The 11,602-nt window shown below is 43.6% G+C and overlaps 1 protein-coding gene across 1 annotated transcript in view; it reads right to left on the bottom strand.

Annotated features, from left to right (window-relative positions):
* The window catches only part of LOC308162966 (serine/threonine-protein kinase STK11-like), a 23,652-nt gene extending 16,502 nt beyond the window's left edge, over nucleotides 1-7,150 (bottom strand). The window contains exons 1-6 of the mRNA XM_080537116.1: nucleotides 6,909-7,150; nucleotides 5,231-5,314; nucleotides 2,094-2,183; nucleotides 1,689-1,821; nucleotides 1,077-1,213; nucleotides 491-618 (exon numbers count right to left, since the gene is read on the bottom strand). Coding sequence (XP_080393242.1) covers nucleotides 491-618; nucleotides 1,077-1,213; nucleotides 1,689-1,821; nucleotides 2,094-2,183; nucleotides 5,231-5,314; nucleotides 6,909-7,141 — 805 coding nt within the window. The 5' untranslated portion in view covers nucleotides 7,142-7,150. The remainder of the gene's footprint in view (nucleotides 1-490; nucleotides 619-1,076; nucleotides 1,214-1,688; nucleotides 1,822-2,093; nucleotides 2,184-5,230; nucleotides 5,315-6,908) is intronic.
* Between the last annotated feature and the right edge of the window lie 4,452 nt (nucleotides 7,151-11,602).

Raw genomic sequence — 11,602 nt, forward strand, 5'->3', positions numbered from 1 at the left:
TGAGAACAACAGAATAGCAAGTACATATAGTCAGTGGTTTAGTCTACGTGATACGCAGGACTACGCCGTATACCCACTTAAAAATGTGCGAGGATACGTAACGGCGTTTTGTGACAGAACTTTCGAACTTTCATTCATAAATTTCACCCCGTCCGTGTTTACGAAGCACTTGACTTTTGGACCATTGGGACTGACTATAGGGTCATATACCATCAACGGGGAGAAATGCGACATGAAATATGTCCAAATGCAGCACTATCATGCACAGATCAGCCTTATAACATGTAATGTTAGATATATATAACGTAATGTTAGATATATAACGTGAGACAGGGAGCGCAGATTTATTTTTATGGTGTTCCGAAATGAAGGATACGAGGCTGGGAGGGAAAAATCACAGTATACCCACTAGAAAAAACTAGACTACACCCCTGCATATAGTAGCACAATCATGAGAAAAAGAAGGAAATGAAAAGACAAGAGACCCTACCTCTTAACAGGTCTGACAGCAGTGGGCCACAGTCCTCTGGGATGCTGCATTCTCCTTTCCCGATGTTCTCAAACAGCTTATAGATGTTGTCTCCTTCGAACGGGTACAAGCTCGTCGTGATGTTATATCTGGAAAGAAGAAAGACAGCAAAAGAAAGAACTAAATTAACTACAAATAAATCAATTCTAATTCAAATCGTACATAAATTACAAATGGTAATTCAAAATTAAAACCTTCTTGATCACACAGCTGTGAATCAATGCGGGTTAATTGTGGTGTGAGAGGACCTCCGGGGACAACAGTTCGTGTGTCCCTGGAGCGGCTGTGGCGCAGGAGGTAGAGCCGCCGTCTAATGATCGCAAAGTTGTGGCGCAGATCGGCGGTTCGAGCCCCGGCTGGCCACATGTCGAAGTGTCCTTGGGCAAGACACTGAACCCCAAATTGCTCCCAGTGAGCGGGGCTGGCGCCTTGCATGGTAGCTTGCCGCCATTGGTGTGTGTGAATGGGTGAATGAGAGGCCGTTGTAAAGTGCTTTGGATAAAGGCGCTATATAAGTCAGTCCATGTGTATCAGAGGTGGGACTCACAGTGTGACTCCTGCGGACCAGATGTCCACTTTGAACCCTGAGAAGGTGTCCAGGCCGTTGGTGATCTCTGGGGGTTGGAAGGCTGGCGAGCCTTGGCTGGTACAACACGTGTCGTCCTCCGCAAACGGCTCCAGAGCCTAGGAGAGAGAGGACGAGAGGATGAGAGAGGAAGAGGGAGGAAGAGAGGACGAGAGGACAAGAGAGGAAGAGAGAGGACGAGAGAGGAAGAGAGAGGATAAGAAAGGAAGAGAGGAAGAGAGAGGACAAGAAAGGAGATGAGAGAGGAAGCCAAGCGGTCACCTGGGACCTCAAGACATCAACACGTCAAACCGATCAGTGTCAGCAGCCTGCCAATCTACCACCTGCTGCTACCAACCGCAATTTTCAGCTTGTCAGCGTCATCGGTGGTCAGATATTACTTCCAAGTCAATAAAAAAAATAAAAATAAAAAAATCTCTAAAGAGAAAGACCAAGTGCCATGTTTTGGCGGTAAAATACATTCCCCTTATGTATCTGACACATATCCAAAATGCAGCATGACGAAAGCCAAAAAAAGATAAGATAATTCAACTCAACACTTCAACAACGCAGGAAAGCCCCCCCCCCACTTACCTCTGCCACTCCCAGGTCAGAGATCCTCAGCGCCCCATCAGTGGTCAGGAGCAGATTCCCCGGTTTAATATCTTTGTGAACTATCCCCTGGCTGTGCAAGTATTCTAAGCCATCTAGCAGCTGGCAAAAGTACCTAGGGGGAAAAAAAAGAAAAAACATAACAACTGTATTCACTTTCCCTGTTAAAACTTAGGTGCTCGATTCAGTACTTTCTGGAATCGAATCATTCCCTCTTTATAGTAGACTGGCTTTGAACAACCATTGATTCACACACTGTTGTAGTCTACAGGTAACACCCAGCTGAGATGAAAGGGGTCCATGGCTCTGGTGAGACAGGTATCCATTACAACATATGGACAACTACTCACGGAGAGATGAAAGACCCGACATGAAAGACCGACGTACCCGTGAGCTTGGAACACTGGGAACCTTTTTTCCGGAACACTGTCCAACATCTCCTGCATTCCACACACGCAGTATTCCATCACCATATACGTGACACCAGGGGGGTTAAGGAAAAAAAAAGGTGGCAGTGACCAAATGGAAACATACACTCAGAAATGATCCGTCAAAGACCTTTTCTTTCCGGGCGTGACATGGAAAAACAAACGTGTTACATCACCTAAACATGTGTACACATTAAACGTGTAAATGTGTTTGACGTCAACTCAATGACTTGTTTTGAGTGCACTTATGTGGTTGACTAGGTAATAAGTACAATTGCACAAACATAAACAACATAAAATCGATCCAACAGGTTGTGGGAATCTTTTTTTTTCCCATCCTAAAATCGACCTCTTCAATGGATACTTCCAAGGGATGAACATACTAATCTATCTTAGAATTCTAGAATAGAATGTCAAATAATTCTCTGAATTCTGCATCCAGACGTTCCATCTCTGCACTACCCAGCCATGGCAGGGGGAGGAGTGCTGTGCTGTATAGAGGAGAGGAGCGCTGGCTGGCTGGCTGGGGCATTTCCATCCTGTTGAGAACTCTGGGTAAACAGCTAGGGCTAATGGCAGGCCCTATATGACACAGTGGGAGTCCCTTAGTCACGACTGCGTCAGTGACTCTTTCTCTCCACGGGAGGGGGAGGGTAAGCAGGGGTGAGAGTGTGTGTGTGTGTGGGGGGGGGGGACCACAGTATGAGCAGCTCACTCACATTAAACCTCTATTAATTAACTGCTGCGGGGGGGGGGGGGGGGGGGGGGGGCGACACTTCACATGACCAGCAAGAAAAAACACTCAGGAAGGGAGAGCAGGGAGGAGAGGGGAGGAGAGGGAGAGCAGGGAGGGAGAGGGAAGAAGAGGGAGAGCAGGGAGGAGAGGGAAGGAGAGGGGGAGCAGGGAGGAGAGGGAAGGAGAGGGAGAGCAGGGAGGAGAGGGAGAGCAGGGAGGAGAGGGGAGGAGAGGGAAGGAGAGCGAGAGCAGGGAGGAGAGGGAAGGAGAGGGAGAGCAGGGAGGGAAGGGGAGGAGAGGGAAGGAGAGGGAGAGCAGGGAGGAGAGGGGAAGGCGAGGGGGGGGGACGCAGTCTGGCTCGTCTCTTTTTTCTGCGCCCATTGGCGGTTCAATCAGTAACACACATTAGAAGTAAATTGAGTGAATAGATGATGCAGGCTGCAGTCAGACAGGAGGGCTGGAAGAGCAATTACCACTACCGGGCGGCTGGCTGTGCCCCGGTGCAGCCGTCTGACGTAGGAGACCTGGGTTCAGACAGGCACCGGGCGGCTGTGCGGCGCGGGGGGGGGGGCGGGGGGACTGGGCTGTGTGGGGGGCGGGGGGAAGGCTGGCTGTGTGGGGGGGAGGGTAGCGGGGGGAAGCAGAAAACACTACTGACGGAGAAAATGTGTTTTGTTGCTGAGGCCGGCGTCCTTGAAATTCCGTTTTTGAACAGAGAGAGTGTGTGTGTGTGTGTGTGTGTGTGTGTGTGTGTGTGTTACGCCTCTCGGCTTGATATAAACGATGGGGTGACTAAAATCATACGGGTTTCAGCCTTCTCTTTAGAACGGTGTTCTCTTCAGTACAATGTTCTTTTTTAGAAGTAGCCTAGGAGCCGAAGCCACAGCCTCACGTCCTTGACATTGAATTTTGGGCATTCCACACAAATAATAACTCATTTTGTGTTTTTTCCGTGTTTTTTTCCTCACCACTGCACTTTCGCTACGGTAATACACCCTGACCTACACTGCCGGTGCACAAACAGTAACAACACACACACTCAGCTGGGAAATCACGTCACAGGTGAGAAAAACAGACCAATTTACACTCGGCTATAACAACAACAATCTCCACCGGGACTTGCCAGAGAGGACGGATCCTATCAACTCAATCTCATGACTCAGCAATGAAAAAAAAAACGACAAAGAACACCGAAATGGGTTTCCACGTGCCTTAACGTCTTGTAGTTTGATCAAGTCATAATTACCTGTTCTGAAAAGTCAATTGCCGTTTATTAGAGCTGACGTTGAACTGTCCAAGCTGAATCATTAATGCCGCTAAAGAGCAAGTGGTGGGCAATCTTAATGTTAACTGTGTAGAAATCAATTGGAGGCCCTTTTTAATGTCAAAGACATAAAGGGTAATGAGTGTTTTATGTAGTGTGCCGCTTCCATACTTCAGAGGACCCTGCAGAGATTATTAGAATCAAAGACTGAGAGAGGGAGGGTGGGGTGGGGTGGGGAGGCAACAAAAGAGAGAGAAATGCCTTATGTAGCCTAGTCCATGTGATGCTAGCTTCAAATTGGGGGGTAGGGGGGGGTTCCCAAACAAGCCAAGAGAGCCCTCCTGTGGTCGTATAATAGAACTACAGCAACATGAGACGTCGCCACAGATGGCACCCCCGTTCTCCTATGAAGAGCAGCAGAACCTACAGCAGCAGTGTTCGGTTCCATCTATACCCGTTTACTGTGATGCACCATGGGACAAAGTACACTCGTGAGCTTAGAATGATAAGGTTCTATCTCCGTTTAGAATGAGAAGGTTCTATCTCCGTTTAGAATGAGAAGGTTCTATCTCCGTTTAGAATGAGAAGGTTCTATCTCCGTTTAGAATGAGAAGGTTCTATCTCCCGTTTAGAATGATAAGGTTCTATCTCCGTTTAGAATGAGAAGGTTCTATCTCCGTTTAGAATGATAAGGTTCTATCTCCGTTTAGAATGAGAAGGTTCTATCTCCTGTTTAGAATGAGAAGGTTCTATCTCCGTTTAGGGTAGTTCAGAGATATTGAGCGTCAAAGTTTTTACATTCCATTATGTTTTGTGAGATGGAACCTTTGTATTTTATTAATTACTAACTAAAAAATGTCAACATTTTAAAAATAACACCACACAGGCGTTAATAAACACCTAATGGATCAGATTATGTAAAAAAACTCAATTTTGACAAAAAATGGAGATAGAACCTTATAATTCTAACGTCACGAACTCCTAAACGTGAGTGAGAACACAGCTAAAACACAGGTCATTGTGCTTGGGGTAAGAGCACGTCTATAACTTGCAAGAGATCACTATAGTCACTCATCAGTGATTTCCAAAAGGATATATCTTTTGTTTCTCCTCGTTGTACAAAACATCCACCAACTGGATCACATTTTTGTGCCGCAGTCTCCCTAGCAGCTGGATCTCTCTGTGGAAGAAAAAGAAGAAATCAAATTAAATTAGATTACATTACATTAAACTAAATCAGATAAGACTGTAAGTGTATCTACAGTTGACAGGAAAGGGTAAACATAAACATATGATTGCAGTCGTTAAAAAATAAGCCACTTCATCTACAAAAGTTACAACAAAAATAAATACTGCCAGAGAAGTTTATACAACCTTAACAATTATTTTGTCCTTCTAGCGAGAAACGGAGAGCAAGATCTTATTATTTAAAAATCATTGTTGCATCATTTCACAGTCGTTGAGGGGCTAAATGTAATCACACTTCAATCAGTGGTGAGGTTGATATTACTCCCTGTGATTCCTCCAGGGCAGGGTAACTCAGAGTACACTGTGTGATTGGAAACTGTAAAATCACCACAACACTAAACACTTCTGCTCAACCTGAATGTGCCGTAATAGCACTTAACCTATTAATTGGAGTCAAAAGTTTAAATAACAGGGTTCCTACAAGTTTCCACAAGTCAAATTTAAGACGTTTTTAGACATTTTTTAGACCTCTTTGAATATAATTTTAGACCTATTCGTGACACTGTATGATAGCTTTTTGTCATCCTGCCGTAGCTCCATTCGCCAATAACCTCTCCCGGGGGCAGTGAATTGGCATTTTTTGGGTTCCAGCTTGATTAATTTCCATAAATAGATGTGGTCGGACTGATTTCCTTGCAGGACAAGCGAATCTAATTTTTTTGACACAGCATCTCATCTTTTAGACCTAATAACTGAAACGTGAGACCTTTTTAGGCCTTATAAATCAGATTGCTGAATTTTAGACTTTAAGACTTTTTAAGACCAGCGCGGGAACCCTGCTAATTGGAGTCAAAAGTTGAAATAAAGAGAAGTCATTATCAAACAGCCAAGCGTATTACCGTACTTAAAAGAAAATGTTGAAACAACGAACCACACAACAAAGTGTATAGCTACTGTAGCTACTGTCTGACATACTTTTAACATAGATATGGAGAGAAGTATACATGATTATAATACAAGAGGAAAGTATTATGTCATGCAGTGTTCCTCTTGTCAAAAGTAAAACAGCAAGGAGCTCCTTTTTCTATACTGGGATTTCTTTATGGAACCATCTGCCTCTGCATATTAAGCAAAGCCAAAACAAAGCCATCTTTAAAACAAAAGTTACGTCATATTTATGGGGAGAACTAATGGCTCACCCTTAAGAAGGAGAGGGTGTTTCCGTTTTGTTTTGTTACACTTTATGTTTCCATGTTGTGTGTTTTAATGTGTGTTTTTTATGCTGTGTTCTTATACCGTTTTTTCATGCTGTTTTTATGCTGTTTTATGATGTGTGATGTTTTGTTTTATTCATTATATGTTTTATGCTGTGTGATGTTTTGTTTTAGCTACTCATTTTATGTTTCCATCGAGGACCACTTTGGAAATAAGTGTTTTAAATACTGCTTTCAAGTGCTATCCTCTGGACATTACTTTTAGTGTCATGATGCGTAAATGATTCTATTGTACGGTAAATTCCTAATAAAAATCAAATCAAAGAACCACACAACAAAGTGTATAGCTACCGTAGCTACTGTCTGACATACTTTTTAACGTTGGCCTCCCCGTTTGGGATCCTCCTCAGCTTCTTCTTCTTGAGGATCTTCACCGCCCTCCTGCAGAGCGTCTCCGAGTCCAGCATCTCCTTCACCTTGCCGTAGGACCCCTCCCCCAGTAGGTCTCCCATCAGATACTTCCCGATCAGCTTGGCCCTCTTCCTCCGCGGCTGGTAGATCACCTCTGTGGAGTCGATGCGGTGGATGAAGGTGTCCATTCCCATGAACTCGTTCTCCATATACTCCATGTGCTGGAAGTCTTCGTCTTCGTCACTCATTGTTGCCCCCCCTCCCCTCCCCTCCCCCGTCCAGGGATTCAAGGTAAGCAAGGGGCAGACACCCTTTACTGTACCTTACAGAAACACGTTACTCTGTGAGGAGTGTAGGAGTGTAGGTCGTCCGAAAGCGTTCCTCCTTGCCGCACTCTAGATATCCTATGGCAGGGTGAGACTAAAGGTATGTGTGAGTGTGAGCTCTACGAGACTGAATTACGAATGCAGGGCTGATGTGCTAAAACAGTGGATGCAGTGACTGCAGGAACTGTGATAGAATGTTCACCCCCTTAGCCTGCTGACAATGCAACACTGCCTGTGAAGGGTGTCCGGGGGGACCAGGGGATGAGGTATCGGTGTCTGGTATATTACAGTGTCTGGCTCAGGTCTGAGAGAATCAGTATGGCTGGAGGATTTGTTGTCGTCAGTTGATATATAGGTCTATTCTCGCCTTCTTAGCCATGTCCTTGAAAGTCCAGAAAACAGTATTGTGATGAGTGCATCCTTCTTCTTTAGTTGTTGATGAATCATTAAGGGATCAGATCTAGTTTGCATGATGATCGGAGTCATTCAGCAGCAACCGAATGTCCTTCCTTGCTATTCATTGTCTCAATAGGCAGGTGTCTGTTTTTTAAATTCTAGATCATCTCAGTTTCTCTATCCATGTACCCCAAGAAATCCTGGAGATTTGTGAAGACTGCAGCAAGGATCCTTGGCTCTGCAACAACAAACATAATCAAACGCAGAAGCAGCATTCTGATATATGGAACTCCTAAGATGATTTACATCTTCCAAATGGGCTACATGAAAATATAGCAATGTTATGCACATATGATATGTCATTGGATTGGTACGTTAACAACCAATGTTGGGAAACAAAGACAGGCAGGGACTGCAAGCAATTCTTCCTTTGGAGAAAACGTGATGCTTTAGCCTTTAATACTCACTGTAAAAGGTGCAGCTAAGAGGCTGTGCAGTTCTCATCCACGTCAATGTTGCTCCAACACTTCGTGATCTTAGAATGATAAGGTTCTATCTCCGTTTAGAATGATAAGGTTCTATCTCCGTTTAGAATGATAAGGTTCTATCTCCGTTTAGAATGAGAAGGTTCTATCTCCGTTTAGAATGATAATGTTCTATCTCCGTTTAGAATGATACGGTTCTATCTCCGTTTAGGGCAGTTCAGAGATATTGAGCGTCAAAGTTTTGACATTCCATTATGTTCTGTGAGATGGAACCTTTGTATTTTATGAATTACTAACGAAAAAATGTCAACATTTTAAAAATAAAACCACACAGGCATTAATAAACACCTAATGGATCAGATTATGGAAGAAAAAAAAACTCAATTTTGACAGAAATGGAGATAGAACCTTATAATTCTAACGTCGCGACTTGGCCAGCTAGCTCACAGACAGTTGCTTGCTTGCGGCAATGAATGTTTATTATCAAGTAACTAAACTGTAGCTAGCGTTTATAAACTAGCGACCATTATACGACCTAGCAAATCATTAAATACGCTGTAAAAAGGGTTAACATTAACATTACAGGTTTATGTTATTTCGCTATTGCCATACCAGTTAGCTTAACTGTCTGTGAAGAAACGCTGGGCTGTCAGAAACGCCTCCATCTTGTTTACATACTTTGTGCTGTGTTCGTAAACTCGCTCCGAGAGCGCCAGAGCGCACGCTTGGTCCGACGTCATAAAGAGACCGAGTTGTTTGATTGGACAAGAGGCATTCCATGAGTGCTGTTTAGATGTGCACAGCGTATTTCCGAACGCACCCTTAAAACCCATAGAGCTATACCCACGTGGAAATGGAAAATATCTGCCCACCGCTAGGAATTGTGGTATAGAAATCTCGGCGAGATCCTCCAAGGAGTTATTGCATTGTATCATTTTTTTATTGATATAAGTTATTGAAAATCATTCAGGGCTGGCCACCATTGCTAGGTACCATAACACGTAAAATAAATAATTAAATAATTATATTATATGTAATTGGGTAATGTTCATGGTAAACGTATTCTCCTCATTTGTCTTATTTTTGTGGGTGTTAGGTCAACGCTCACCAGTAGAGGGCAGCACTGGTAGACGATATCCCTGGACCTCATATTCTATCACACAGGGGGATAGACAGACAGGTAGACAGGCCTAGACAAAAACAACGTGCTGAAAACATTGCTTTAATTTTGTGATTACCAAATGACACATTTTCCGTCAAGTTCTTCAATGTTATTATCTTACAACAGTTCAACTCCAACTTCAAAGGTCCCAGTTTTGCATTTTTCCAATTCACCATAGATCAGTGGCGGACTCAGGCTGTTTGAAGGGCAGGGGCGAAAAGAAAAAAAGGGCACCTACTGCACAACATGGGACCCCATCAGTGCACATGGTCAAGTTTAGACCATTGGAGGGGCACCAATAGGGCACGTCCTCTCATCTTCGAGGGCATTTTTGACACTCAAAAGGGCACTTAAGACAGATGCTTTTCAACCGTGGGGGCACCAGGAGGGCCCTGCCCCCCCTCTGAGTCCGCCAGTGCCATAGATTATATGGATTATTTATAGACATTAGAAGTGGTTTATCTGAATGAGTTAAATATCATGCTGTATTCATCTGTGTGGCCCCAATGATCCAAACCATGTGAATTACAGCAGTGAGTGACCGCAGCCCACCCACAGCACCTCTCTCCCGGGTCAGCGGCATTCCATCTAGGCCCTGGGGGATCTTCTGTACAGCAACAGGAGGCAACATCATTCACAAGAACTTACAGAAACAGCATATGCTACTTTACTTTTCTCCCCCCATCAAAGGGACGACATTAAAGCCACAGGGAGACAGATGAGAAAGATTGACAAAACTTTGGCTTGAAAGCGGTATCTTCAGACCCCACAGCCAGAGAGGGGGTTAGAGGGAGCAGGGGGGAAGAAAGGGGTTGTCGGGGATGCCGCTTGAAAGGTATTCCATGTTGACAGGAATCAAAAGGCTTCTCGCCATGTGTTTTTTATGATGTATCTCTTGTCTGAAGTGGGCCCTCCATTATAAACAAACCAGAAGTAGGAGAGTGAATGTACATGTGGATGAAATGGTACTGAGGCGATATCTGTCACTCTGATTTAGTGGTTTCTATCTGTGAGATGAACAGTATAGACCACCTCTAAGCCGCAGTCACCTGTCATTGCCCTCTCATGCTAATGTTTTGCATCTGCCTCTCTGTTTCTCTGTCTCTCTCTCTCTCTTTCTTTCTCTCTCTCTCTCTCTCTCTCTCTCTCTCTCTCTCTCTCTCTCTCTCTCAGCTCTTGGTGGCTCTCTCTACAGTAGAAAAACTGACTCGGGGTCACCAGCAGTGTCTTTTATTATTTCGCTTCAAGTTCAACTCATAAAGAGTGAAAAAGCATTTATCTAACCACATCTAATACACGATTAGTGCCATAGGAGGGTTGAAATTATTGATCTATGGGAATAATGCAGCCTATACTATCTGTTTAATTTCCTTAGGTACTTCTAATTAGACTCCTGATTCACTTTCGCATTGGTTTTTGTTAATATTATTTATTTATTTATTTATTTCGAAATTAAACCCAGGGGGAATTCAGATATGCATCATTGGCACACAATGAAGCACCACTGTGTCTTGTTTTGTCCACACGTGTGCTATGAGCCTCCTGGCTTACATTGAAAAAAATAATTGAACGTTCAGAAATGTACTGTGAAGTGCGACCCTACTATAACAATAGGTGAGCTTAGAATGATAAGGTTCTATAGTAGTTCAGAGATATTGAGCGTCAAAGTTTTTACATTCCATTATGTTCTGTGAGATGGAACCTTTGTATTTTATGAATTACTAACTCAAAAATGTCAACATTTAAAAAAATAACACCACACAGGCATTAATAAACACCTAATGGATCAGATTATGTAAAAAAACTCAATTTTGACCAAAAATGGAGATAGAACCTTATAATTCTAACGTCACGAATAATAGACAACTCCCTGATCAATTAGGACCGCTGAGGGGGAAACAGTTTCAAAACCGTTATGGAATCCAGCACGTCTATAGCCCTTCTGGTGGTGAGTGAGTGAACGGTATTATTTATTTCCCGTCTCTGGAAGTTGAGTCAGACGTCAAACCCTGTCCCGTCCCAGCGCTGTAACTGGCTGAGAGCGTCGCCCAACCCTAGCAGCATAATTCACTCTGGGGCTCAATATTTATATAGAGGGGAACGGCATCACTTACTACAACACATTCATTCACCAGAGCACTTCAACGCACTTCAACGGTTCAAATTATTAGCAAAATATCTGCAGAGACTTTTTTTTTTTTGACTCGAAGTTTTGAAGACATCATGGGCTTCTTGATTGGTATTACACTTGTTACTTTGTGTCAACTTTTGGGAAGATATCCTGCA

The sequence above is a fragment of the Nansenia antarctica genome (genome assembly GCF_963989245.1).
Source record: "Nansenia antarctica genome assembly, chromosome: 7".
In the NCBI taxonomy this organism is placed as follows: Eukaryota; Metazoa; Chordata; class Actinopteri; order Argentiniformes; family Microstomatidae; genus Nansenia; species Nansenia antarctica.